The sequence below is a fragment of the Anabrus simplex genome, chromosome 6 (assembly GCF_040414725.1).
Source record: "Anabrus simplex isolate iqAnaSimp1 chromosome 6, ASM4041472v1, whole genome shotgun sequence".
NCBI lineage: Eukaryota > Metazoa > Arthropoda > Insecta > Orthoptera > Tettigoniidae > Anabrus > Anabrus simplex.
Genome location: NC_090270.1, coordinates 183,558,919 through 183,585,525, shown reverse-complemented (window position 1 = coordinate 183,585,525; position 26,607 = coordinate 183,558,919). Strand labels below are relative to the sequence as shown.

At 38.1% G+C, this 26,607-nt stretch overlaps 1 protein-coding gene across 1 annotated transcript in view; it reads left to right on the top strand.

Moving 5' to 3' along the window:
* Positions 1–26,607, top strand: part of LOC136876272 (ATP-dependent DNA helicase Q1) — an 82,649-nt gene that overhangs the window by 48,309 nt on the left and 7,733 nt on the right. Inside the window, exons 9-11 of the mRNA XM_068228259.1 lie at positions 10,074–10,228; positions 18,152–18,330; positions 22,669–22,851. Of these exons, the coding sequence (XP_068084360.1) occupies positions 10,074–10,228; positions 18,152–18,330; positions 22,669–22,851 (517 nt within the window). The remainder of the gene's footprint in view (positions 1–10,073; positions 10,229–18,151; positions 18,331–22,668; positions 22,852–26,607) is intronic.

Genomic DNA, 26,607 nt, shown 5'->3' with positions numbered 1-26,607 from the left:
CCATCGTCGCCATAAGACCTATCTGTGTCGGTGCGACGCAAAGCAAATAGTGAAAAAACCAGAAAAAATACTTTGGGAAGATTTAAGGAATGTATGCCAGTGTATTGTCTATGATGTGATTCACTCTGCTTTGTGACTAGCAAATATTATGCACAGCTGTAAAAGTGTTGTCACATCATGGAACCCTTGAAAAGTTTAGTTTTCCAATCAGATTGGTTTACATCCTTTGTAGGCATGTGTGGTATTTGGAGCAAATACTCTTGGAAGAAGTGTTGGTCTACTCGAAATATTTAGTGAACTGAACGGTTACTTATGAAAAATGCAATTTCTGCTGGTTGCACTGCATCATACCCTTCTTCTTCTTCTTTACTTAGAATGCCTTCTCCGTACGAAGGTTAGGAATCCAATTGATTATGATTAATGGTGAAACAGCATTTAGAAATATTTAAATAGAAGTTTGTCCATACCAGCTGCGCAGGTGTTTAAGCCGTCTCTCCACAGATCATTGTCCTTCAGTTCTCCACTCAATGATGAGTTGGAGAAGTTCATATCGTTCACCTTTTATGATATGCCCAATGTATTTAAACTTTCACTCCTTGACCACTGTTAGAAGCTTTTTATTTTTTAACAAGTTGAGATTCCTTCAGTGGTCTCCCTTTCTACCCAGGATATTCAAAGCATTCTTCTGTGCAAGTACATTTGAGGGGGTGAATTTCAAAACCTGCCACATGACTTTTTCGGTCAAATTGAGTTATGCGTGCCATCCGGTCATCAATATCAAACTCCTGTCGTGTCCTGAAAAGTAATCTTGCATAAGTCAATCATGTGCTGTAATATAAGACTTTGAATATTGGGGTGAGTTTCAAATCCTGCAATCTGAACAGAACTATTTCATTATTTTTTCACCTTTCAAAATCTGCAACGTGTATGCACCAATCATAATGCTTTGCGTCAGGTAACGCCACTCTCGCTGCCTTGCTTTTAGGGTGTTAGAGCAAGCATCAGTTAGTTTTTGTGAGCTTTAGTTGTGAGTACTGAGTGTGTTGACAGCCAGGATGGAGAGGACCATTACCTGAATGCCTAAACTTGAATAACCACTTAAGTTTTCACAATGTTAATTCTGAGGATAGAATAAAGCATAATGTTATTAATTATGAAAGTTGTACTTGCTCTAAAAAAATCATATAACAATTTTTTTTCACAGTTCCTTTCAATTTGAGTTTCAGAACCGACAGCATGCAAATAAAATACACAAAATTCTTGGCAACAATGGCTTCAGATCTTTGAATATTCTGGATACTTATAGAGATCACGAATAGCAATTAATTCACCAAATTTGAAACGTGTAACTATAATAGTATTGAAGTTACATGCTTTTAAAATTTTTCTTAAAATGTTAAAAAGGTCACATGGCAGATATTGCAACTCACCCCCTCATTTCAGAAGCTTCAATCTGCCTCTCTAGCAAAGGTCTAAGCATTCAGCCTTTGACACCATACAGAAGGATACGTAAAACATAACAACACAACATCCAAGCTCGGAGCTGAAGGTTGAGATCTCTACTGGTGAATAGGACCCCTATACTGTTCAACCAATTTTGACTTGCCTGATCCTGGATAAGATTTCATTTGTGGGATTGCAGTAATCATTCACTATAGTGTCCCAAGATATTTGAAGGATGACACCTGCTGAACAATTGTGTTGTTGATGTGCAGCGAGACCTGCTGAGGTATTTTTAAAAATACAATCAGCTTGATCTTGCCAAAATTCATGAACAGACGGAATGCTGCAGTAATCATTACAATGTTATCCATATATATATAATAAGAATTTTGTCTGTACATTGCTCAAAATTTAAAAAATAATTGTATTTCAGTACTGGTCATGTCCACAGTAACAAGGAAGTGCACTTTTTAATTTTTTGTAATTTCTGTCTTAACAGCATCTTAAGCAGAGACCTTCGCAATGGCGAAGATGGTGGATGAGGCAACCCATCCTCCCTAGGGAAAATAAGAAGAGGAAACCACTGCCTTGTGGAGAAGAGGGATCTTCAAAGGCTCAAGGAGTAAACCCCGAAAGAAAATCCTCAAATGCGTTAGGCTTAGCAGGTCAGCAGATGAGTAAATTTGTACTTGCTTTGAACTATAATACAAGCCTCGGATGGAAGTTTAAAAATGGAAATGGAATTGACAAGTCTCTGGCTACAGTTGCACAGTATGATGGTAATCCTGATGTTCATGCAAGTGTTAAATCAGAGAACAAAACCTGATTTGAAACAATAAATATTATAACAATGAATGGGAAGGAAAATGAATTGATTGACCTAATGGAGAGATGAAAACTGGACATCCTGGGATTAAGTGAAGTAAAATGGAAAGGGAAAGGAATGAAGAAACTAAGAAAGGGGTATACTTTGTACTGGATGGGTAACAGTAAAGAGAAAAGATTTGGAGTGGGATTTGTAGTGAATCAGAATGTTGAACCAATAGCTGAAGTTGAGTATGTAAGTGAAAAAATGATGATAATGCACATACATGTAAACAAAGAACTACTGAAGATAGTACAGGTGTATGCTCCACAGACAGGATCTAGCATGGAAGAAAAAGAAGAGTTCCTAAATGAACTGGAAACGCATATTGTTGGAGATAGAATCATAATAATGGGAGATCTGAATGCTCATATGGGAACTGATAAAATGGGATATGAGAATGTTCTGGGCCCACATGGGTATGGCGATAGAAATGAAGATGGAGAGAAACTGATGGACTTTTGTATCAGAAATAACCTGATAATAAAGAACACATGATTTATGAAGAGGAATAGTCATAAGGTCAGCCGATATAGTTGGGATGGACAGTATGGAACACTCATTGATTTTATAATAACAGTCCGAGAATGGGGAAGATACGTCATCAATACGAAGATAATCCCCAGTGAAAGTATGAAGGGTGATCATAGATTATTGATTGTGGAATTAAAACAAGTAAAATTCCCTAAAATTGTATTGAAGAAGAAACCGAAGATCAGGATTTGGGAATTGAAGGAGGAGAATAAAAGAATAGCATTCCAAGATTGTATAAAAAGGAAGTTGCCTAACACGGAAATACGAAGTGGAGAAGAAGAGTGAGACAATTTAAGACAGACATTTGTAGAAGCAGCAATTGAGGTATGCGGGAAAACAAAAGCAAAGGTTTAGGGAAAGGAGACACGGTGGTGGACAGACAAAATAAAAACAGAAATAAAATAAAGGAACAAGGTGAAGAAAGAAATATATAAGGAAAAGCAAAAAACGTATCAGAGGGATGAGAATAAGATAGAAAGGTTACATGTGGAATACAAAAGATTGAAATTACAAGTAAAGAGGAGTATCAAGGAAGAAAAGGAGAAATGCTGGTGATAGTTTACCAACAAAATTGAGCAAGATAGTCGAGGAAATCAGAAACTATTATACCGAGTAATAAAATAAAAGAATAAATCAAGAAAAAATCAAGTCATTAGACAAGGAAGATGGATCCATAGTACATGACAAAAAGGGTCTTCAGAAGGTGATGGCAAAGTATTTTGAAAAACTTTATAATGAGGATGACTGCTCGGAGCAAGAAGGAGATAAGAAAATGGAAATAATAGATGGAGAAAAAGAAGAGAACTCGGGAACATGGTTGGAATTTGAAAGGGCAGTGAACGCAATGACCAAAGGTAAAACAAGTGGAAAAGATGAATTCAATGCTCATATGATTAAGGCAGCAAGAAGCATTGGACTACAGTGGCTATACAGAGCCCTCAATGCCATATGGAAGGATGGAAGGATACCTGAAGATTGGCAACAAGGAAGCATTGTACCATTGTTCAGGAAAGGAAGTACAAAGGAGACTGGACATTTGGAATGAAAATCTGAAGGAGTTTGGAATGGAAATTAGTAAAAACTGTAGTCGTGCACTGTGGAAAAGAGAAAAAGAGAAGCCAAGTGAACATAGACGGAGAACAGTTAGAGAATGTAGAACTGTTTACATATCTGGGTAGCATTATTAATAGAAGTAATGAAATCAACCCTGAAATTAATAACAGACTAAGTAAAGATACAACATATTATCATCTAGTCAGATAGCCTTTATGGGATGACGAAGTACCAAAGAGAACAAAATTAACATTATATAAACAGTATTTCATACCAATTGTAATATACGTACTAGAAATGCTGGTAACTAATAAGAAACAAGATAGTAAGATCCAAGCAGTAGAAATGAAGTTTTTAAGAACATTGTTTAAAAAGACAGGAAGAGATAGAATTCAAAATATAAAAATCAGAGAAGAGCTAAATATAGGACCATTAGTACAGAACATACAGAAAGCAAGACTGAGTTGGTTCGGACATGTAAAAAGAATGGGAAAGGAACGGGTAGCAAGAGGGGAATTGGAAAGAGAAGTTAAGGGAAAGAGACCAGTTGGAAGACAGAGAAGAAGGTGGATGGATGAGATTTGGAAGGACATTAGAGAAGCTGGATTGGATGTAGTGGAAGTAATGGAGCAGGAAAAGTGGAAGGACAGAAAGGAGTGGAGGTGGCTTGTTAACCACACCCAGGCGACTGGAGTGGGACATTGATGATGATGATGTACATACGTGCATCACGAGAAAACGGCTGAAGAGAATTTAATGAAAATCAGTATGTCAAGTCGGGGAATTAAGTCGCTACAATCTGGGCCAGAAATAATTTTATTCACGCCGAGTGAAATGATAGTTTAGGGGAAGGCCTAAAATTTTATTCTCAAATATTTATGTTATTAGTGGTCCTGTCGATAAATACTACATATCTGAAGTTATATAGTATAAAATTTCTGAGCATTTATGTCTCGCACATTTTCACCGAACCAGCTATGATAACAGAGATATTCATGAATTTGGATTTTTTTGCTGAGTCCATATCAGTGCCGAGTCACAAGAAAATGGGTAAACAGATTTTAATGAAAATCGGTATGCAAAGTCGGGGAATAAGGAACTACATTTTACACTATAAATAATTTTATAAGATGCTCTAATATCACGGAGTCAGAAAAAAACTGAATGTGAAGTCTTACAATATCAAAAGATCATAAAATTGATCAACAATAACAGTGCATTGACCATTGTTTGTTGAGATGTTCTTTGTCTCTTATGCTGCCACTCATCTCCGATAGACGGGATTACTGGGATTACTGCTGTGTACCGAGTATAACAGTCTGCCTGAATATTGGCAGGAAATAGCAGGGAAGTTACATAACTTTCTTTTCTAGCATTCCTCTGGTTCATACATTTTCTGATACTGGTGGTACGTAACACACCGATTCATCATAGTATTCCAGCTATATGATCCCTACTCTGACACGCTGATTGGATTGACCAATGTGCGCAATTAACGAAATAATGGCAGAGAAGTGTTCGCGGCTGCCTACTTCGTGGTCATTCCAGCACTGGAACTTTGGACTGTTCATTAAAAGTGAGAAAATGTGCGTTTTTTCATTTGATCAAGTATTTTATATGATAACATTGCTTATAATCACTACTTTCCTACTGACGTCATTGTAATGATCTATGTTGACTTCAGTTGAGAAAACCACAAAGACAGTCTTTCTGAGAATTCCATAGTGAAGCGTTGGTATATCAGCTAGTTAATATTAATTTGAAGATCAGTAAGGCCCCTGGCTAACACAACCATAGCATCATCAAAGCAGATGTTATTAATGACATTGCCATTGATCCTGATGCCTAAGTTAACATCCTCACCTGTTCTTCTGAATACTGTCTCAGAGTAGATATTAAAAAGGAGAGGGGACAGAACACAGCCCTGTTACACACGCCTCCGTATAGTTATGTCCTCAGTTGTGTCTCCCTCTATTTTGACCTCTGCTGTGTGGTTCCAGTAGAGACGAGTGATGATATGTAGATCATTAATCTATTAATAATGTACTGAATAGGAGGTTCAATAAATACATATACCGGTATTATTGTAAGAGTTGAACCGCCAATACGGAAAATGAAATTTATAGTCTGTAATGTAGGTCACTAGCATCAACACCAGTAGTTTTTAAAACCTCAGCAAGTTTTGCATGAGATATGCAATTGAAAGATTTTCGATAATCGATGAAGCATGTGTCCATGTCAATATTCATATCCATATATCTCTGGGTCAAAGCATTTAAAGAAAAAAGAGCCTTGTGAGTTCCTGCTCCAAAACCAATTTGGGTTCACATTTTGCATAGATAAGAGTGTGGCTGACATGTAGGAATACATTTAAGACATGAAACATAGACTGATCATGTGATGATCATTACAATATGATGCAATAGCTTTTTTTAGGTATGGTAACAAAAGTTGATCTTAACTGCTCAGATGGAATTCTTCCTGCCATATAAACTGTGTTGAATAGTGCAGTTAGCATGCTTAGGCCCTACAATCACCTTCAGGAATGAGTTTGAGAGTTTCTTCATATATCTTGTCCAGACCCACAGCTTTACCTTCCTTCTGAAGTTTGATAGCATACAGTACTTCCTCTTTAGTTATGTCAGGACATGGTTTGTTGCATTCATCAATACAGGGTTGGCATCCCTCAGTGTAGCTTTATATGGCTTGCTGTATTTCCCCATAAGTTCCTTGATTTTCTTATGGAGGTTGAAGCACTCATGTTTCTCCAGAAGATATTCTATTTCTCTGCATCTTTTCATCAGTCACAGTTCTTTTGCCTCCTTGCATTTTGTTTGCACTGCCCTGTTCAGCTCTTCATACTGATTTTCATCCTTGTGTGTCAGTTTCTGTTTTTCTTCAATAAGTTGTAATATTTCATCTGTCATCCATGGTTGCTTCTTTGGGTTGCTTGAATATCCAATGTCTCTTTCTTGAGTATCAATGAGTACATTCTTTAGAACACTCCATTGTGATTCAATATCAACTGTTCCCAAGCTGTTTACTGCACTCAAGCTTCAAGGTTGTTTGAGCCTGTGCCTCGAGATTTCAAGTCTCCTTATATGAATGCACCTAGGTTTTTCAGAGTGTCTGATCTTGACAAAGCGATGGAGTTTGAAATCAATGATGATGGAATTGTGGTCACTATTAACATCCGCATCTGGGTAGGTTTTAGCCACTTTCAAGAACCTTTTCAGATAACTTTTAATGAGGATGAAGCCAAGACCATATTGACCAAGATTGCCATCCTCCATGCCAAAACCTATCTGGGTAGGTTTTAGCCACTTTCAAGAACCTTTTCAGATAACTCTTAATGAGGATGAAGCCAAGACCATATTGACCAAGATTGCCATCCTCCATGCCAAAACCTATCTTTGTGTTGAAGTCATCGAGGACCACTGTTATCTCTGCTTTCTTTGCCTTCTCAAGAGTGGAATAGAAATCCTCAACCAACTTGTAGTCTTCATCTCCCATTGGAGCCAAACCTGGACAATGTTCATGGCATGATGTGAAGTGTGCAGTTTAAGAAGTATAACTTGATTTCCTTGGGGAATGAAATTTATGACTGACTTCACCAGATCAGAAAAGAAGCGCACAGCTTCTCCATGTTGATGATCAGGATCATCACTACCAGATTAATATAGGACCCCATGTTCAGTCTTGTGTGTCCTTGATCCAGGCTGTCTAACTTCACCAAGGCCTAAAAACTTATGCTGCCTGTCTGCTTCAACATTTGCAAGCTTTCCAGCTGTATACAAACTTTGTACGTTCCAAGTGGCAACTCTTGTTCTTTTGTTGTATATTGAAACTTATCACTATTTGTCTCTGGGAGAATTCTTAGCACCCTCTCCCTACTTAAGGGGTGCACTGGACTAAGGGCCTATGCTTTAGTAACTCTAACCGTAACCATATTGAATGTTTTGGAAAGTTAGCGCAGTAGGACTTCCGTTTCCTTTCTGTGCCGCAGTGTGGGAACTGTAGAGGCTACTACAGGTGTGCATCCTTACGTGCCACTACATAGTACTGTTGCGGCTGCTGACCTCCATCAGGAAATGTCCACTTAACCCTGGACAGCCTCCTCCATCAGCTCTGCCATACTGAAGTCCATCTTCTCCACCTTTTTGATGATGAATCTTTTACTCATGTTGAACCTGAGTACAGCGCTGCCTTTTCTGCCATTTACACTGTACCGAAAGAACATCTTCTGCACGGCAGATGCCATTGAGTTCTTCACTCATTACCCGGAGCTAGGGCCCTCCTTGTTTATCACCTCTGCAGATAGGATGTCCTAGTATTATTAAATCCCCAGTAATTGTGCTGACCCTTCTCTTAAATGTCTTAAATCAAATTATCATTTTAAAAATGTAGAATTCATTAAGACTCCCATACACTCTCAGGTAAACTGTTCATTTTTACTGTTTGAAATCATGTTTGAATGAATAAGTATATGAACTTTGCAGGTAGCACAGTTAATTACACAGTTTCTTGTGAACTGCGCAAAATGGGTCCTTTTTTGCATTGTTAACTGTTCAGATCACGCAGTTTATCATACAGTTCCCCCAGTTGGCTTTATAATATCAAGATGGTAGTATCCCGCTCCATGCAACAAGATGCGACCCTTATCTTTATTGAGGTTTGTTGTACTTTGCCAGAACTGTGGGACACGAGGAATCAGTATTACTCAGCTTAAAAGACAAGCAGCTTACGGTATGCTTGCTGTAAAACATTAAGTGTTGGAGCCAGTATCTTTATTATTGCATTGCAAGTTTTCATTACGATTCTTCCCAAAGCTTGCAGGGATACTCTCATAGAAAAATGTATTTCCTTGAAAATTCTGCAGTTGCCAAGAATCACACCATGGCAGTTTTTCTCTGTGTCAATGAAATTGCCCCTTTTTTTAAATGTACGGTGACACTGCAGTTAACAAATTGGTTAATGTTTCTTTATCTATTATTAAATAGTTATCATAATCTTAAGTTTCAAGTTAGCATGATCGGACTGTAAATTAGTGGGAAAAGAGAGGCAGTTATTGTGTAATAAGAAAAGTAAACAGCCAAAGAAGCTAGCTTGTGGTTTTACATGGTTTATTGATATTGTGATCAAATATAATACCAATATAATGGTCTGTTATTGGACATTACAAATTTTCCAGCTAACTCATTCCTGGTTGCCTGCGTTTCGCCCTCGTGTGCTAAGTTGGGCTCGTCAGATGGGACTTAGCACACCTCCCAAGACGCAAGGCTAGTGCATACCGTGGAGGCCACTGCATAGGCTACTTGAAGCCACCAGCAGTGCCAATGCACTATGAGAGCTATGTCTCATTTCCAAAAATTGATGCCTGCCTGGCCATCAGATGATAGATGTTGATTCCCATAGGAAACTTAAAATATTTGTCCTGAATGAGTAAATTTATAATACCAATATAATGGTCCGTTATTGGACATTACAAATTTTCCAGCTAATTAGCACACGAGGGCAACCAGGAATGAGTTAGCTGGAAAATTTGTAATATCCAATAACGGACCATTATATTGGTATTAAAAATTTACTCATTCAGGACAAATATTTTAAGTTCCCTATGGGAATCAACATCTATATCATTGTGATCAAAGTCAAAGGACCTCTAGTTTTATATGGAATGTGAACCACTGGGACATAATATTTCATTTTAAAAATCCCACATACATTAACTGGGATTTGATCCATGGTTACATTGGTAAGAAGCCAGTGACAGTGTTGCTCAGTTATCACACTGCTTTGTGCTAGTAAAACATGTTTCTTCTGGGTGGTCAGGGATAAAAAGATTTTTTGGTTTGTATCTTTCTGTTGTACCTTTCCCAGTTTGACGATGTACCTGATATTCTACCTTTGGCTGTTTGGCTTTATACATTATTCTATGTATTCCTCCTTGTCTGTATTCCCTCTTTCCTCCCCTATTATTAAATCTTGTTTCACATTTAGTGATATGTTTTGTAGCCAATAGAGAACAAAATGGTTATTGTTTTTGGATGTTACTTAACATAGTAATACAGAATACTCAACATATTTGCCTTTTTTTTTCCTGAGACAAAGAAACACCATTCCATGCTCATGATTATGCGAAATAAATGTAAAATTTATCGTATGATTTTTTTTTCAGGAGAGTGGCCGAGCAGGTAGAGATAACCAGCCATCAGACTGTATTCTTTTCTACCGATTTGCTGATATATTTCGACTGAGCACTATGGTGTTTACTCAGCAGACTGGGTTGGAGAACCTGTATGGAATTGTTGCTTACTGTTTGGACAAAGTCAGGTTAATATGAACAATTTTCATTTTTTATTTTTTATTTTAGTTCAGGAACTAGCCAACAATTTAAATTCTCTGTTGAGGTAGAGAAAGCTAATTGTAATATGTAACTTCTGTGCACTAAACCTAGGTATGAGTTTTCTATTTCTTATATTTCTGCCTATACCAATTTAGGTAACTGTCAAGAAAAGCAAGCAATACAGCCAAGAAAATCATCATACTGACCTTGTAATACTCTTGCTTATTTAGCTGGGCACTAGTTTGCCTGGACAAGACCCGAACCTGTAAATGAAGTGTATAGGCATCCTATGATTTTGATCAATTTAGTGTATTTATTTACTGGATATTTGTTGCAACAAATTGTACAGACATTCTTCTTCTTCTTCCTCCTCTTCTTCGTCTTCTTCTTCTTCTTCTTCTTCTTCTTCTTCTTCTTCTTCTTCTTCTTCTTCTTCTTCTGTGCCTTCTCACAAGGGTGTTAACCACCATTAATTTCTCCTATTTAGCGTTTCCCATATCAGGGTTGGCGTATCACGGATGTCGAACCAGCATTGGAGAACCTATACCAAGGATAATCTTCTCAGCCCAAGTCTTCACTTCCCTTTACCTTGCCTTTTGTGGTCAGTTACATCAGGCTGTTCTTGTAATTTCAGAAGAAGTGACTGAAAGAGGCTACTTTCCTGCGTTTTGTAAGGGTTAAGACTACGCATGCATGATTTTCCACCACAGCAGAGTACTTCCTTGTTGGTAGTGTGGTTTACCCATGAGATCTTCAACATTCTGTGATGAGTCCACATTTCAAAGGCTTGTGGTTGGTTCATTGCCAAAGCCTTTAATGTCCATCCTTTGACATGATAAAGCAGCACCAATGATGACATGCCAGTGAATTTTGAAACAGATATCATGGTTGCACACACAGACACACACTTCTTGCAATGCCGATTCTGATTTCATATTCTATATCAAGCTATGTACCCCAACAAGTAAGTACTGGTTGAGGTGGAAATTTTGCCACCCTCCATGGAGCTTTGACAGATATACCTTTTTCATGTGTGATATCAACCTATCAAAATCCAGAATATTTTACTGTGTTTCCCAGGCAACAGTATGCAAGCCATGACCTAGGCAAGTTAAGTTCAAAAACTCTGATGGGAAACTAGCTTATAATGAAAAAGAAAATTGCCAGATTATAGCGAAGTACTTTGAATCTCTTCTCAATCACTGTTGCTTCCTTCCGACTTCTAGCCCTTTCCTATACCATCATCGCTATGAGAGATATCAGTGTTGGTGCAACGTAAAGCAAATTGAAAATAAAAGGTAACAAAATTGAACTATTCCCAATGGAAGAACACAGTAGACATAAACAAACATTTTGTATCACTCCACAAGTTCCATGTGTCTTGCCCTGCTCTTTACGTCAGTATGAACATAGAGTAAATGAAAATTGACATATATAGACATATGAACATATATGAGATACAGAAACAAAAATACATCATCATTGCTATAAAATATATTTGCCATGAAAATTAATAAGCATGCCTACTTACGTGACATTTCATTATTTCATTAATCCAAACCTGCAAGAGGCTTGATTCCCTGTAGATCGGAGGATTCGCTGTCACTTGCATCACTAGAATCCTCTCCTAAATTGATAACCATTTTTTTTCAATTACAGTATCTGTGGCACTTTCCAGGTCCCTCATTGTATTCTCTCTTCGCGCACCACCATTGATCAGCTGTCACCTCACGAAATGCTGTGTCGAGATGTTTACGCACGTCATGAAGTTTGAAAGTGGTGTTAAGGCTGGCAACATAACATTTGATCTGACTCCACACCATCTCTGTTAGGTTTAATTCACAGTGATACAGGAGCAGTCTGAGTACAGTGTGGCCCGCTTGTTCGACTGAGTCATCTATTACATATTTCTCGAACCGAGACCTGTGAGTCTTCACCAGTTCCAGCAATTTGGTTTTAACAAGTCCTTCATCGTATGTTACATGTTGACTTCTCAGCCATGAAATTACTTCAGCTTTCTTCCGGGATTTGTTTGGGATGTGTTCTAACTTCACATCATGATGAACATGATAACACTACCAGGCATCAGCTTTGGTAATATTCTTTCAAACCACAATTTAAATACCTCACCAGTTGATAGTCTCTATACTTTTTAGACTTGAACACAAGATCACCACCCTCCACAAAACGTCATAACTTCCAGTGTGTAACACTGTAAGTCGAATACCCCTTACTGTTGGATTTTTTTAGCCCTGTGCTTAAACCCTAAAGAAATGCCTGTTTCTTCTACTTTACGGTAGTGTCTCGCCATGCCATTGATGGTGTATATCCTTTGTTAATCCTTGTCTGTAAATTCTCTTATCTTGCGGAGATAACGCCTATCCACAATATAATATCATCTCTGTCTACTACGACTCTTTTCCGATTTCTACTTATGAACTCAAAACCTATTTCTTTCAGTAGCATGTGAAGGGAGGATTTTTTAAAATCTGGAAGTTCAGAATCAGAATTTATAGCCAATAACACTTTGTTAATTTTAGGGGGTTTATTGTTTTTAACTGGTCTAGAAAGCTAAGAATAACGGCCGAGAGGATTCATTGTGCTGACCACATGATACCTCGTAATCTGCAGGCCTTCGGGCTGAGCAGCGGTCGCTTGGTTGGCCAAGGCCCTTCAAGAGCTGTAGTGCCATGGGGTTTGGTTTGGTTTGGTTTTTATTGTTTTTAAAAAATATGTGCACTTTCCTCCGGATAGCAGAACGAACAAATTCATCGCACTCCATCTCCAAAATACTTATAACATGTGGCCTCTTTTTATTCGGTGTGGTAACACAGCTGGTAGTAGAAAATTATTTCCACACTCTGTAAACACTCAAAACAGACACACCTGTGAACTCTGTTGTTAATTTCACAATATTGTCAATTGAATTGTCATTCACTGTCAGGATATGTTTCCATAAAGTTATTACTGTAATTACGTTTAAAGCAATACTCTTCTCTCCACTTTTCATAGGTTTCCCTCGCTTATGCTTTACAGCACCAGCCATTGAAGCGCGATTGAAACGAACTGACTCAAGGTCATGCAATCGCGCATGACTTTCCTCACGGCTGACAGCTACCAATACGAGATAAATAGGGATTTCCTTGAGCAGATATCAGATATTTCACTTATTGACCAGAAGCTTAGAACAATAATGTAATTTTCAATTGATAAAATGCTTTTGCATTCTATACTTTAAACTTAAAACTTTCAGAAACAACTCGTATTTTAAAATTTTAAAATGGACTATCTACTGGGCTGACGAAGAAGGAAAGAAGTTTGAAGCAGTCAAAGTCACTTGCTTTTGTTTACACTTATTGTATTCTCTAGTTGGAAACAGTTTAGGACAGTTGCTTATTCTTCTTTCGTCCAGCTATCTACCATTTTCCGCTGTCGTTGTTGTCCGCTTCTATTATAATGAGTGGTTCAGTTTCCATGTTCTCCTCAGCAGGGAGAGACACAACAACTGAGCAGTCTGCAGATGGTGAGCTAACAGATCGGGAACTGTGGGCTCCCGGGAGAATTTGGTTCCCCAGAAAGTGATTAAGCAAGTGGACTCTGAGACCCCTCACTCTTGCCCACTGTTTTCACACTCTTTGGAGGAGGGCTGCCAGATGATTTTTCAGGCTTTTCTGGAGATACTATCCCTGATCGCTATGGAAGAGGCTTCTTCTCCAACTCTGTAGGGGAGCGCTGAGGCTTTCCCTTCTCCTCCTCTTTCTGGGCATTTGAAGGAATGCAGGAAGCAGATTTTCCAGCCCTAGCTGGATAAACTTTCTTATCCAGAGGCATGGAGGAACTTCAAATCAATGCTCCTTTGAAATTCTCAGTCTCCTTTGCTGAAAAGACAGTTCCCCGACAAGGGTGAGGGGAGAAACTTCCTCAAATGAACATACCTGGGAGGAGACCTTCCCAGACGACTTCAGCAGTAACACACTTACTGATAGCTTAAATTGAAACTTTTTAGAACTGTTTTATTAATGGACTTGTTTATGGTGAGGAGGTACAAACCTTGTGAAGGTACGCGTACTTTAGCTGTCTTCTCACAAAGGAGACTGAGAATTCCAAAGAAGCATTGATTTGAAGTTCCTCCGTGCCTCTGAATAAGAATGTTTATCCAGAGTCTTAATCTGCTGGATCTTTTTCTCCTCCTCAAATGTTGGACAGTCCGTGGAGTGAGGGGTATTTTCATTAATGCAGTTAATGCACACTGGTGGTGGTGTGCATTCCACACTGGCATGCTTCCCTTTTCTACTTGCCCCTCATTTTTGATCCTTGGGAGCGCATAGAGATGTGGCCAAACCACTGACAGTTGTAGCACTTAATAGGAGAAGGAAAATATGGACAAACAGGCAGTGTCTCTGAATCAAAGGTTCAAACGAAAGGCCCCTTGTCATAGAGATTGTCACAGACATGCCTCTTGAAATGTTTAATATTGGAAACTCCATAATGAGCAAGGCTCCGGATAAGGTTGTCATCTGAGGCTTTGACCAGGTCCCTATTTAGGGACTTTTACTTTTCAGTGTTCAACGATCAGCAAGCACACAAGCCCTCACATTCGTTCAGAGGAATGCAATTTAGGCTAAGCAATTGTCTAGGTTACATATTTATTTGATTAAAGTTTCCAGATCACATATTCAAGTATGCACGAGAAGATGTGTGATATGGTGGTACATTAATAGCCTCTGTAGTCGTCATGATTTTGATTGCAAGCATTGTATCGTATAGGTGTTGTATGTCATTTTGTGGGATGGAGTTTCATGCCTGTTGTACTTGGTCAGCCAAATCAGGAATAGTTAATGCTGGTATTGGATGATGGTGGATTTGTCATCCTATAATGTCCCATACGAGCTCAGTGCATGAAAGATCTGGTGATCTCTCACGACAAGGCAATTAGTAGACACACTGATGACAGCAGTGGTATGAGGATGAGTGTTATCCTGTTGGAAAACACCCCCTTGAATACTGCGAATGAATAGGACTGCAACTGGTTCACTCACAAGTCTGACGTACAAATCTGCTGTCAAAGTTCTTGGGATAATAATGAGAGTGCTCCTGCTGTCGAAGGAAATCGCTCCCAAGACCATAACTCCTGGTGTAGGTAGTGTGTCGATGTCGAGACAGCTTGGTGCCAAACACTCAGCTGGCCTCCTCTTTACCAACCTACGGCCATCACTAGCACCAAGACGGAAATGTCTCTCATCTGAGAACACAAAATATCTCCACTCCGCTCTCCTATGAGTTCTAGCTTGGCAAAACTGAAGTCGCAGAGAGCAGTGATTCTGAGTTAGTGTGACACGAGCGTTACAGGATGTCTAGCTCGGAACTGTCCCTCGAGTAATCAATTTGTTACAGTTCGGTGTGTCATTTTGGTACGAGCTTAAGCTCAAATGGCTGCTGCAGATGCAGTATGATCCAGCACAAACATGCGGTGAATACAGCGGTCTTCTCTCTCAGTTGGGCCGTGTGCGAGCGGAACTCGGTCTTCTTGAGACAGTGCCTTTCCGTGACCATTGTTGCCAACCCTGCATGGCGAAGCTATAGTAAGGAGCACTCGCGGTTTAGTAACACGAGTGACCGCTAGGTGGCGCACGCCAGTTCACTGTCGCACTAGTAGCTCTGAGAGAGAGCGCCGAGAGGAACGACAATGCTGCCAACTGTTGGTTTGATATGGCTATACTTTTATTCTTGCCGTGTGGACAGTATGCGCCACGGTGATAGAAAAGAGCCTCTCGAAGGGAGTGTGGCCCCGAAGGGGCCACTGTTCTCATGACAGAGATTTGCCTCGAGGTGCAAAAATACCTTAAATCTAATAAATGATCTTTATTTCTCGCACCGAGGCCATTTCAAACTTCCCGGGCCGCTTCATAATTTTTTTTTTCTGCAATGGTTGGTAACAAATTCTTGGCCTCCTCCTAGGTGTCAGTGACGTCATCCTCTTACTTACACGAACCAATCACCGTTATAAGCAATGGAGTATGGCGTCTAAAACAGTATTTCTTATTATAAAAGTAAATGTACTTCTAGGAGCGGGCAAGTTGGTCCCTGGCAAGCGTATTGAACACATCTCTCTTCCTCGATCATTATAAGGTAAAATTGGAAGCATTTCAAGTAACATTCTATGTAATAATCCTGAGTTCCCCTTTGTATAGTTTTACCCAATGCGTTATGGATGCATCTCTGCCAGGTCTTTCTGCAATATCATGGAAAGAACATTCACCTTCTCGTAGCCCTATTACACAGCCTCATTCAAACTCAGTAAGCTGCTGATGTCCGGCCCCGCGGTGTAGGGGGCAATGCGTCCGCCTGTCACCTGGCGGCCCCGGGTTCTATTCCCGACAGGGTGAGGGGTTTTTAATTGTAAATGATTAATATCCCTGGCCTGGGGACTGGGTGTTTGTGTCGTCCTTAACGTTCCTTTCCTCACATTCAACACTCTACACTTCCGCAATTACAGTTACACGCAGGTTCCTATCGTATGGTGAAAGTAGTGGCAAAAGATCTGCAGAGGTCGACACCATGAACAAATATAATTTTTTTTTTTTAAACAGGCTGCTGATATTGCCTTCTTCATCTCCTTAAAGGCATGTTTGACTCACACATCATGACATCAGTACTGGACGATGACTAAAGCTCACGAAGTGTACAGTGCGTATTTATAGTAAACTTGCTTTGCAAGGTCTTAGTGATGCTACTAGTACCACTCTTCATCGACTAGAGCACAAATTTGAATAGGCATCAATTTTCAGATGTGCAAAAAATGAATTTCGTTTATCTAGCACAAATCCTTCTTGTTAATACAGATGTTGATTCCCATAGGGAATTTAAAATATTTGTCCTGAATGAGTAAATTTATAATACCAATATAATGGTATAGTGCATTGGCACTGCTGGTGGCTTCAAGTAGCCTATGCAGTGGCCTCCACGGTATGCACTAGCCTTGCGTCTTGGGTGGTGTGCTAAGTCCCAACTAATGAGCCTAACTTAGCACACGAGGGCAAAATGCAGGCAACCAAGAATGAGTTAGCTGGAAAATTTATGATGTCCAATAACGGACCATTATATTGGTATTATTAATCCTTCTTGTTGTTGGGATTTCATTTTATGCCCATGTATTTGTGCTTTTTCCATGACCACTGTAAAATGTTAAAGATGCTTCTCAGTGCTCAAAGGATAAAAACTTTTGCTAGAAGCACAATGAAGGAAGATAGGTTTAAAGCTCTTGCTAGGTGTGTGTTCAATTGCAAAAAATCTACTCTTTATACCCGACTTCGATGAAAAGATCATCAACCATTTTGCTGAGCTAGGAAAGGAGAATGAACTTTACCCACAAGCAGATTAATTAGGTGAGTATGTATTAATTAAAATCCATTTGTCTGGTTATTAATGTTTTTTATTTTTTATAGCAAGACCTGTCCATTGACGAAATTAGGAATTAACATGAACTCTCCTCCTATCAGATGGCACAAGCTGCCACTGCTATTTTATCTGGCTACAGCCTTTTTTACAAGTATTACTCTTGTAGCCACATTCAGCAGAAGTATAAAGAATAACAGTTTTATATGAATAATATTTTTTTTAGTTCTATGACATGTCAGAGGCATATGAAATCATTATTTACTGTGTATGTTGCATAAGAGAAAAGTCCCTAGTTGGTTTCAAGCTCTATAAATAATTCATCTTGGTTGGTATCCATTCTCAGTATGTTTCTATGATGTGAATTTTAAATATTCATTCATCTAGCTATCTAGAAATGCAAATCACTTTTGAGTTTGTAAAATTGTATCTGCAGAGCAGAAGAGTTACGAAAAAATTCATACTCTTCCCTCCACTGGTTTCATGAAATCGCCATTCATTTATGTTGTTTTCAGATGCCGACGTCAGATTATTGCTTCTCATTTTGATGAAGTTTGGGAAAACAAGGACTGTAAAGCTATGTGCGACCATTGCAGACAACCTCGAGAGAGGAAAGAAGTGGAAATAAAGGAGTATTGTTCTGCATTGTATCAAGTCATTTCTAATGCAGCTGGCAGTGACACAAAACTGACAGGTATTTGTCTCTTTAAGAACTTTGCATTAGTACGATATACAGTACATACATTAAAAATACTAGAATCTTAGTTGTTTTCATTAAAATGGATCTAGGTTATATTTGTGTTTCCATCCCCATCTATTACCATATTTACTTGCATATTAGACCTCATTCCCCGCCCTTTTTACACCCACAAAAAAGTAATTGGGTGTCCAACATTTAAGAACCTCCCATTTTGTGTGGTAAACACATGACTCCCAGGACTACATAATTGTAAAAGGTGAACTCATGACTTTCAAGCCGTATTTATTCATGTAATGGTTGCCACCTCATAACGGATGCACCCCAGTTTTTGCCTTAATTTATTTTTAATTGCCTGGTGAATGCATGCATTTCATTTTTAACAAAAATGGTCTTGGTACCTTATAAAATCTCGAAATGAGATGTATTGCAGTATGGAAATCAACAGCTTCAAATTTGGTTGTGCTGACCACACAAAATTGTAACCTTTCTGTGAAGGATAGCAATGATTTCCATAGCATACTTTATACGTAAAGGGGATAACAGTGTGCAATATAATGAGAAATGAAGGGCAGAGTAGTTATGTTCATATTCAAGTTATTAAACAATGTTTAATAAAGTCTAATCATAATCAATTGTTTTTAATGCACACAAAATACACTTGTCTACTAATAATCCAGTATTGTTAAAACACTTGCTGTTGTCTGTTGTGTTGATGAATAGTGTGTTTGCTGTGGATAGAAATAAGTCAAAATATTCAACTTATACACAAAGTTAGTAATGTTTAGATTTACCAATAACTACTGCTGTACTTTGTTTCCATTTTAAGTTATGGCATGCTGGATGGCATCTGTGTTTCATTACCGAAGTTCACAAATGACGTTAGTTATTGATCCATTGATCAATTGTAGATTCGTTTGCAGTGAGACCATCAATGCATTGTTTGCCGTAGTCAATACTGATTTGCTATATCACTATTTATACCCTGGATTGTTTCACATTTGAGATAGTATAACTTTACTTACCATTCTTTACTTAAACTTTCCTGAAATATATATAATAATAATAGTAATCTGAAATGTCTGTAATTTGGGCCTTCGTTTGTAGACAGTTTGACTAATCCCAGTCACTCAATGTGAGATTTGTACTGGACAAAGCAGAGGCAGGATAGGTTTATCTCTGGGTACTCCGGTTTTCCCTGTCATCTTTCATTCCAGCAGCACTCTCTAATATCATTTCATTTCGTTAATCATTCATTAATCATTGCGTCAGAGGAGTGCGACAGGTTTCGGCAGCTGGCACATTTCCTATCCTCGCTGATAGATGGGGACTTCATTCATTCATTCCATTCCTGACCTGGTCAATTGACTGGAAACAGGCTGTGGATTTTATAATATTGTGGACAGATTAACTAATTCCTGAATATTTCTTATGAGAGCATGCGATCTGAAATTTTGTATATTTAGCTACTCTATACGTTTCTGCAGACCTTCAGGGTACTGAATTTTGAGAGAGTTTAAGAACTAGATCTCTTTATATTTACAGCTAAGCATACTGGGTGGAAAGATTTACTTTAAAAAAATAGGCCTGGAAAGTAAATCTTTACTTTATAGTATTCTTCATCCAATCTAATACATCTAGTCATGAAACATCTCCTAAACAGGTAAATGTTCTGCAGATGTACTGTAACTGCTAATATAATTTTGTTCTACCTGTAATTTATAACATATTTGTAGGAGAAAAAATTACTGTATTTCTCCGAATCCAAGACTACCACCACTTTTCCCACCAAAAATGTTAATTCAGACTTAAAAAGTGCTTTGTGAAATCATAATTTTATTTATAACAAATTTCAAATTTAATTTGAGAAATAAAATAAACACACACAAGTATCATGTAAATCCTATCTACTTCCCTAATCATTTTCATTAGAGGTATCTGATATTGCCTTTGAAACATCAGGGAATTCCTCTTCGCGAGCCTGCATTTGTACCGCATCTTGTGTTATGGCCATTGCGATCTTGCGTTTTTACCGAGCTCGATAGCTGCAGTCGCTTAAGTGCGGCCAGTATCTAATAATCGGGAGATAGTGCGTTCGAACCCCACTGTTGGCAGCCCTGAAGAAGGTTTTCCGTGGTTTCCCATTTTCACACCAGAAAAATGCTGGGGCTGTACCTTAATTAAGGCCACGGCCGCTTCCTTCCCCTTCCTAGGCCTTTCCTATCCCATCATCGCCATAAGACATATCTGTGTCAGTGCGACATGAAGCAAAATAGCGATCTTGCGTTTTTCGCGCACATATCTTACAATTTCATGTTTGACTTCTTTAAAGCGTCCATGTTGCAGGCCACTGAATGCCTTTCTTGCACAGTATGCATTTTTAGACTACCTTTGCCGGGCCGAGTGGCTCAGACGGTTGAGGCGCTGGCCTTCTGACCCAACTTGGCAGGTTCGATCCTGGCTCAGTCTGGTGGTATTCGAAGATGCTCAAATACGTCAGCCTCGTGTTGGTAGATTTACTGGCACATAAAAGAACTCCTGCAGGACTAAATTCTGGCACCTCGGCATCTCCAAAAGCCATAAAAGTAGTTAGTGGGACGTAAAGCCAATAACATTATTATTTTTAGTTACTTTTACTAAGCGTCAGGTACAACTGGCTGCCGCTAGACGCACGTCTCGCTTGCTGGCTTCGGCCGGTTTCAGCGGCTAGTGATGTACAGTTTAATAAAGACGCGGATGTTTGAAACTCAATGAGTTTTGTGCAGCGTAGTATGACCATTCCACCTTGCATTTTTTGTGCACGTACCTCATGATTTCACCTTCGACTTCTGTAAAGCATCCTTTTTTGCGGGCCTTTGAGTGCATTTTCTGTACAGTACGCATTTTTTAATGATGTTGGTTTTATGTCCCACTAACTACTTTTTTGGATTTTGGAGACACCGAGGTGATGGAATTTAGTCTTGCAGGAGTTCTTTTACATGCCAGTAAATGTACCAACATGAAGCTGATGTATTTGAGCACCTTCAAATACCACCGGACTGAGCCAGGATCGAACCTGCCGAGTTAGAGTCAGAAGGCCACCGCCTCAACCGTCTGAGCCACTCAGCCCCGCACGCATTTTTTAAGCTATCTTTATCGATGAGAACCCGTTGAAAATTTGCCGGCAATACATGTTCCACATGTATAATACGACAATACGATGATCCATCACAGAAATATTTCTGCTGTTTATAAAACTGTTACTTTTATTAAGCGTCAGGTACAGTAGACGCATTATAACTCTGTCATTGAGTAACCATGGCCTTTCTAAGAATTCGAAGGGTCGCATCCTTGCTGTTCCAATTCAAATGACATTTCCTGCGCACCGGGGGCTCGGAAGTACGTACATTATGGTCGACCTTGCAATTAACTCAAGAGAGTACGTAGGCCTAATGTTTTGATGCCATTCTGCGGATTTGAGAAACATTTTTGTAGAAGCTAGTAGAATGTCATTGTCCTCACTGTTTTCCAAGAACCATTAATGTTACACAGAGGTACTGTACAATCCACTGCCACGTCTAGCGATGTATAATAAAGACGCGGGCATAGAAAGTTGAGTTTTGTGCGCGTGCACGGTGGGAGGGTAAAGGGAAGTAGTGTGGCTACCGTGGTAGCTACCAGTGGTGTTGATTACTGTTACATCGCAAATGCAAGACAACCCTTGACTTTTCAGATGAAATTCTGAGAGAAAAAAAAAAACCCGTCTTGGATTCGGAGAAATATGGTATTGTTTTTGTTGCTCTACTATAGTAGCTGGGAGCATAGCAGTCATTAACACATGAATTCTGATGGTGATGATTGTTTTAGGGTAAGTACAACTGTGCAACCATCCCTTTTAATACCGATCAGAGGAAAAATGGATCTGTATTGTGGGTATCATTTTATTACGGTTTGATTTAGAAGTCAGGATACTTTTGATCAGATAGTATATTTTTGTCACCTCATGTAATATTACTTGTTAATATCTTCAAGTGTTGGTGATCGTATCTTATTCTACTGGAGGTTTGGGCTATAACAACACCTGCAAAAGCTAGACAACAGTATCTTACAACTGGCAAGAAGTGGTTAATAGTTTCTGCCTGAAAAATATCTCTATTTCTTTTTCTATTACGTTTGAGGCCAATCCATGCTATTATTCTTTCCTCTCTGCCTGGTCTGAATTTATGCTGTTTCAAAATTTCAGTAGACCTAATTTTGGTAGTTTGAGGGCTACTATGAAATTATTTATGCAAACCATTTAATTTAAATATATTGATTTAAATCTGAAGGTACTTTCTTTCCTTTCTGCTTTTGTAGGACAAATGTTAGTTGATGCTTGGTTTGGAAAAGGGAAGGCAAATCTTCGAGTGAATAACGTAAAGGTACCTACATTTACTCGGGAAACTGGTGAAGCTATCGTAGCCCATTTATTATTTGAAGGCTATCTTAAAGAAGACTTCCACTTCACACCATATTCAACTATAAGCTACATCAGACGAGGTATGTTTGTGTATAGTCCTTATTGCATTTAAAATATGTTATCTAATACATACATACATACATACATACATACATACATACATACATACATACATACATACATACATACATACATACATTTAGATTTTAAATTAATAACTAAAGAATAGGTCGGTATTCACAATAAATATACGCCACTATTTATTAAAATCACAACTCCTAAAAGAAGTGACACACTTACTGCACTGAAAAAACAGGAAATAATGAGTCTGCCTTATCAATACTGTCATGTGTCTTCGCGCTCCTCACTCTGCGCCGCCTGCTCCGCACACGCAACAGCCTGGATTGTTCTCGACTCTACGAGACGTCTGCACTGCGCTTGCCTGTTACATCAGCCAGCTATATAAAGGTGCTGCCTTCCAGCCACAGGCGAGGACTTGCCAGTGCCCAGCACCAGATTACAGCGAATGTCGAACACGGAGGCTATCCCTCTTAAAAAGGTGTCTCGAATAGGTAGACTGATTCTGAGTGTTTGAGGTTTCACCTCGGGTTACTGCCTCCGCTCCCGTTTCCCGCAGCCACGTCGAGCCCGATGACAGTATTCCTTCAGTCCCACCTAGGTTCAAACACATCAATTAGTATTCTACTAATTATACATTTCAATGTCAGTTCCTGACAAGTTACAGAAACAACTAATATTCTATTAGTGCAAGCTTTCGCTACTGTTTACACTTGTGACGGTATAGAACAGATAGTTTTCAACTATCAAGAACTCTAGCTTTTCAGTGGACTTTCGCATCAAGATAGATTCATGTATATATGTATATAAAGTGTACATTTTTTTTTTGGAACTTCAGTCTTCAAGCAACGTTAACTGTTGTAATTTTCATACTGCTTCGAGGAAAGTTTTATTTGAATGTATGTATATATGTTATTAAGACTATCTGAAGCAATAAAATATAGTTGTGTTCCTGTATACCTGTTCATGTATACAACAAATACTATTCAGAAAAACTTTTAATCAAGTCATTGGAATTTGTGAAACATAAGTTCGCTTAAGAAGGGAATGATCTTTTCTCAAAACATGTATTATTAAATGATATATATTAAATAGTTTTTTTGAATAGTATTGACAAGGCAGACCCATCATCTCCTATTTTTTCAGTGCTGTAAGATTGTCAATTGTCACTGTAAGTAGTCAGTACAGACCGCTATAGGCCATTAATATGGTCAAGTTTATACAGTAAAACCTTGATAATTCAAAGTGATCGGGACCAAAAATATCAAACTTTGAATTAAATTAATTTCCACATAACAAAAAAGTATAGAAAACGTGTAAGTCAGTATTGTATTCGCAACTCAAACCCGGATACCTCCGATCCTCAAGATGAATAAAGGAGAAATTGTAAGAAAGATAACAATTCCCATTTTTTCGGTCTAGAATACAAGAATAAAAGGAAGTGGCGAAAATTGGGTAATTAAGAACTAGTATTAGGTTTAATGGTCCACCCAATCAATACACTTCACTTTACAAGTGAGAACACATTAAATATTAAAATATGTTATACAATCTTTGGTATATGTTTCGTCTAATTTAAGACTTCTTCTGTCATAGCGTCTTGTATCTAATTAAAATACATAATTATTACTGTCTGATAATTTAAAATGGATGAACTCATGTCTTTTCTGAAATGTTTGAAAATACACTAAAACAATACACACTGTTTTTCCATAAAACTGTCCATCACTTTCTTATAAAAATTCTTCACATGTTGAAATTGGTTTTAAATAATATTTCTTGAGATTTGGCATATGGTACCAGTAGCTTCAGTGTACTAAGGTAGAATTTGAACTTTGGCCTCGGAAATGGGAAAATGGAACCTTATCATCAATTGAAGAATACTGAAACTTTAAATCTAATGAAAATTTCTTTTAATAAGATCCATCTTTCCATTACCTTTGAACAAATGTATTATCTAGTACATGTTTTGGTCCAATTGGACCTTCTGCAGCTATATAACATGAAAAAATTAAAACATTAGATATGTGAATTATGAGAATATTGTTCATTTCTTGAAACCGTCATGAAAATAACTTTTTTAAGAATCTTAAATCTTGAAAATGGTTAAAAATCGCCATACTGTCCTAAAAATCTAGAGGGTTCATTCTCAATAAAATAAGCTGTTGTAAATACAAATTTGGAATTAGATTTCACAATATGTAATACGATTAATGAATTTCACAATATGTAATAAAAGTTATAAATCTCACTATATTTAATACAAACTATGAATCTACATTTTATTTTCCATTAATGACTATGATTTACAATTTTAGTTCTGGTACAGAAACTCCAGGGGCCTATTCCACAAAAGTATGGTCTTGTATACAAGTAAATTCTCTAGTAAGTAGAACAAATACCAGAGTTTCTGTTCTACAAAAGAATTTTCTACAGTTGTACTTTACTACTCCATACTTACATATTACCAGTGAATTTTTATGGGTGTGTTCCACGAAAGTACTAGTACTTGTAACTTACTAGTGAATTGAGAAGTATTCTCTACCAGTGTGCTAGTGCTGTAGGTTAAGTACAATACAAGTGGAAGAATTTTTGATAGATATTGGGCATAGGTTAAAACATCCTATGAATAGAAATAAATCTCTCTCTGCTAAACAACAGTTACTAACTGGCTAGGAAATGGTGGTCATTACCATGGTATTGCAGATATGCATGGGATGGCAAAATCTTCGGTCTGTGGTAGCTGCAATAATTGATATAAAATTTCCTCAAATTGTTCGTTGGTCTGGAAATACTGAACAAACATGTTCCAAGAAGAACATTCCTGAAATCATTAATGAGCAGAATATATCTTACATACATCCAACTTTTCCCCTCAAAAGCTCCATGAGCTTTTCCCAAGTCAAATATTTCCATCCAACCATTTATTTTGTCTTGTTTTTTCAGACTCTCGCTGAATGCACGAAACGAATATCTTTCCTTCTTTCTATTTCCTTTAAAATGAATAACTTTGTTTCTCTTGACATGATTTTAACAATTCATGCAGAGTTTGCAATTTCTTAACAATTAAGTTTGGCGCCAGAATATCGTTATTAGCAGCATCTGATTCGTAACAACAGACCAAGGTACCAGTACCGTATGTCAGACTATCGTGGAACATATGCGAGGATCGCAGAAGAACAGAATGGGTGATAATAACGGAGTAATTTCCTATCATCAAAGAAATAAACTGAAAAATAACATCGTAGCATTAAGAAATTCACAGGAATATTAGTTCTTTGAATCTTTGCTGCATAAGTTACCTTAAAATATGATATTACGATAAATGATGCAAGCATAACCTAATTCAACGAATGGAATACGAAGATAAACAGCTGATTCATGCTATGATGTAGTATGTTTATTGATATATCGTCACTTGTAACACTTGTAACAATTCACTGGTAATATACAAGAGACTTTCATGCAGAGGCTGCCTTGCGACAAAGCATACTTTTACATTTATTTTTAAAAGAGAAATGTTGAGAAATGTTGAAGGAACCTAATTGTAACAGTGATTTCTTAGAATTATCAGTGAGCCCCTTAGAGCTATGATGGCAATCTCCCATAATGTTGTAACTGGCAGAGACATCTGTTTCCAGAAATTAACGGCAAAAACGGGAATCATTCCCCTTGCTCCAATCATCAGACCTGCTTTGTCGATTTCCTCTATCTGGTATTTCTCCCTGTAGTAAGGAATTGTTGGTAAGTAAATATTC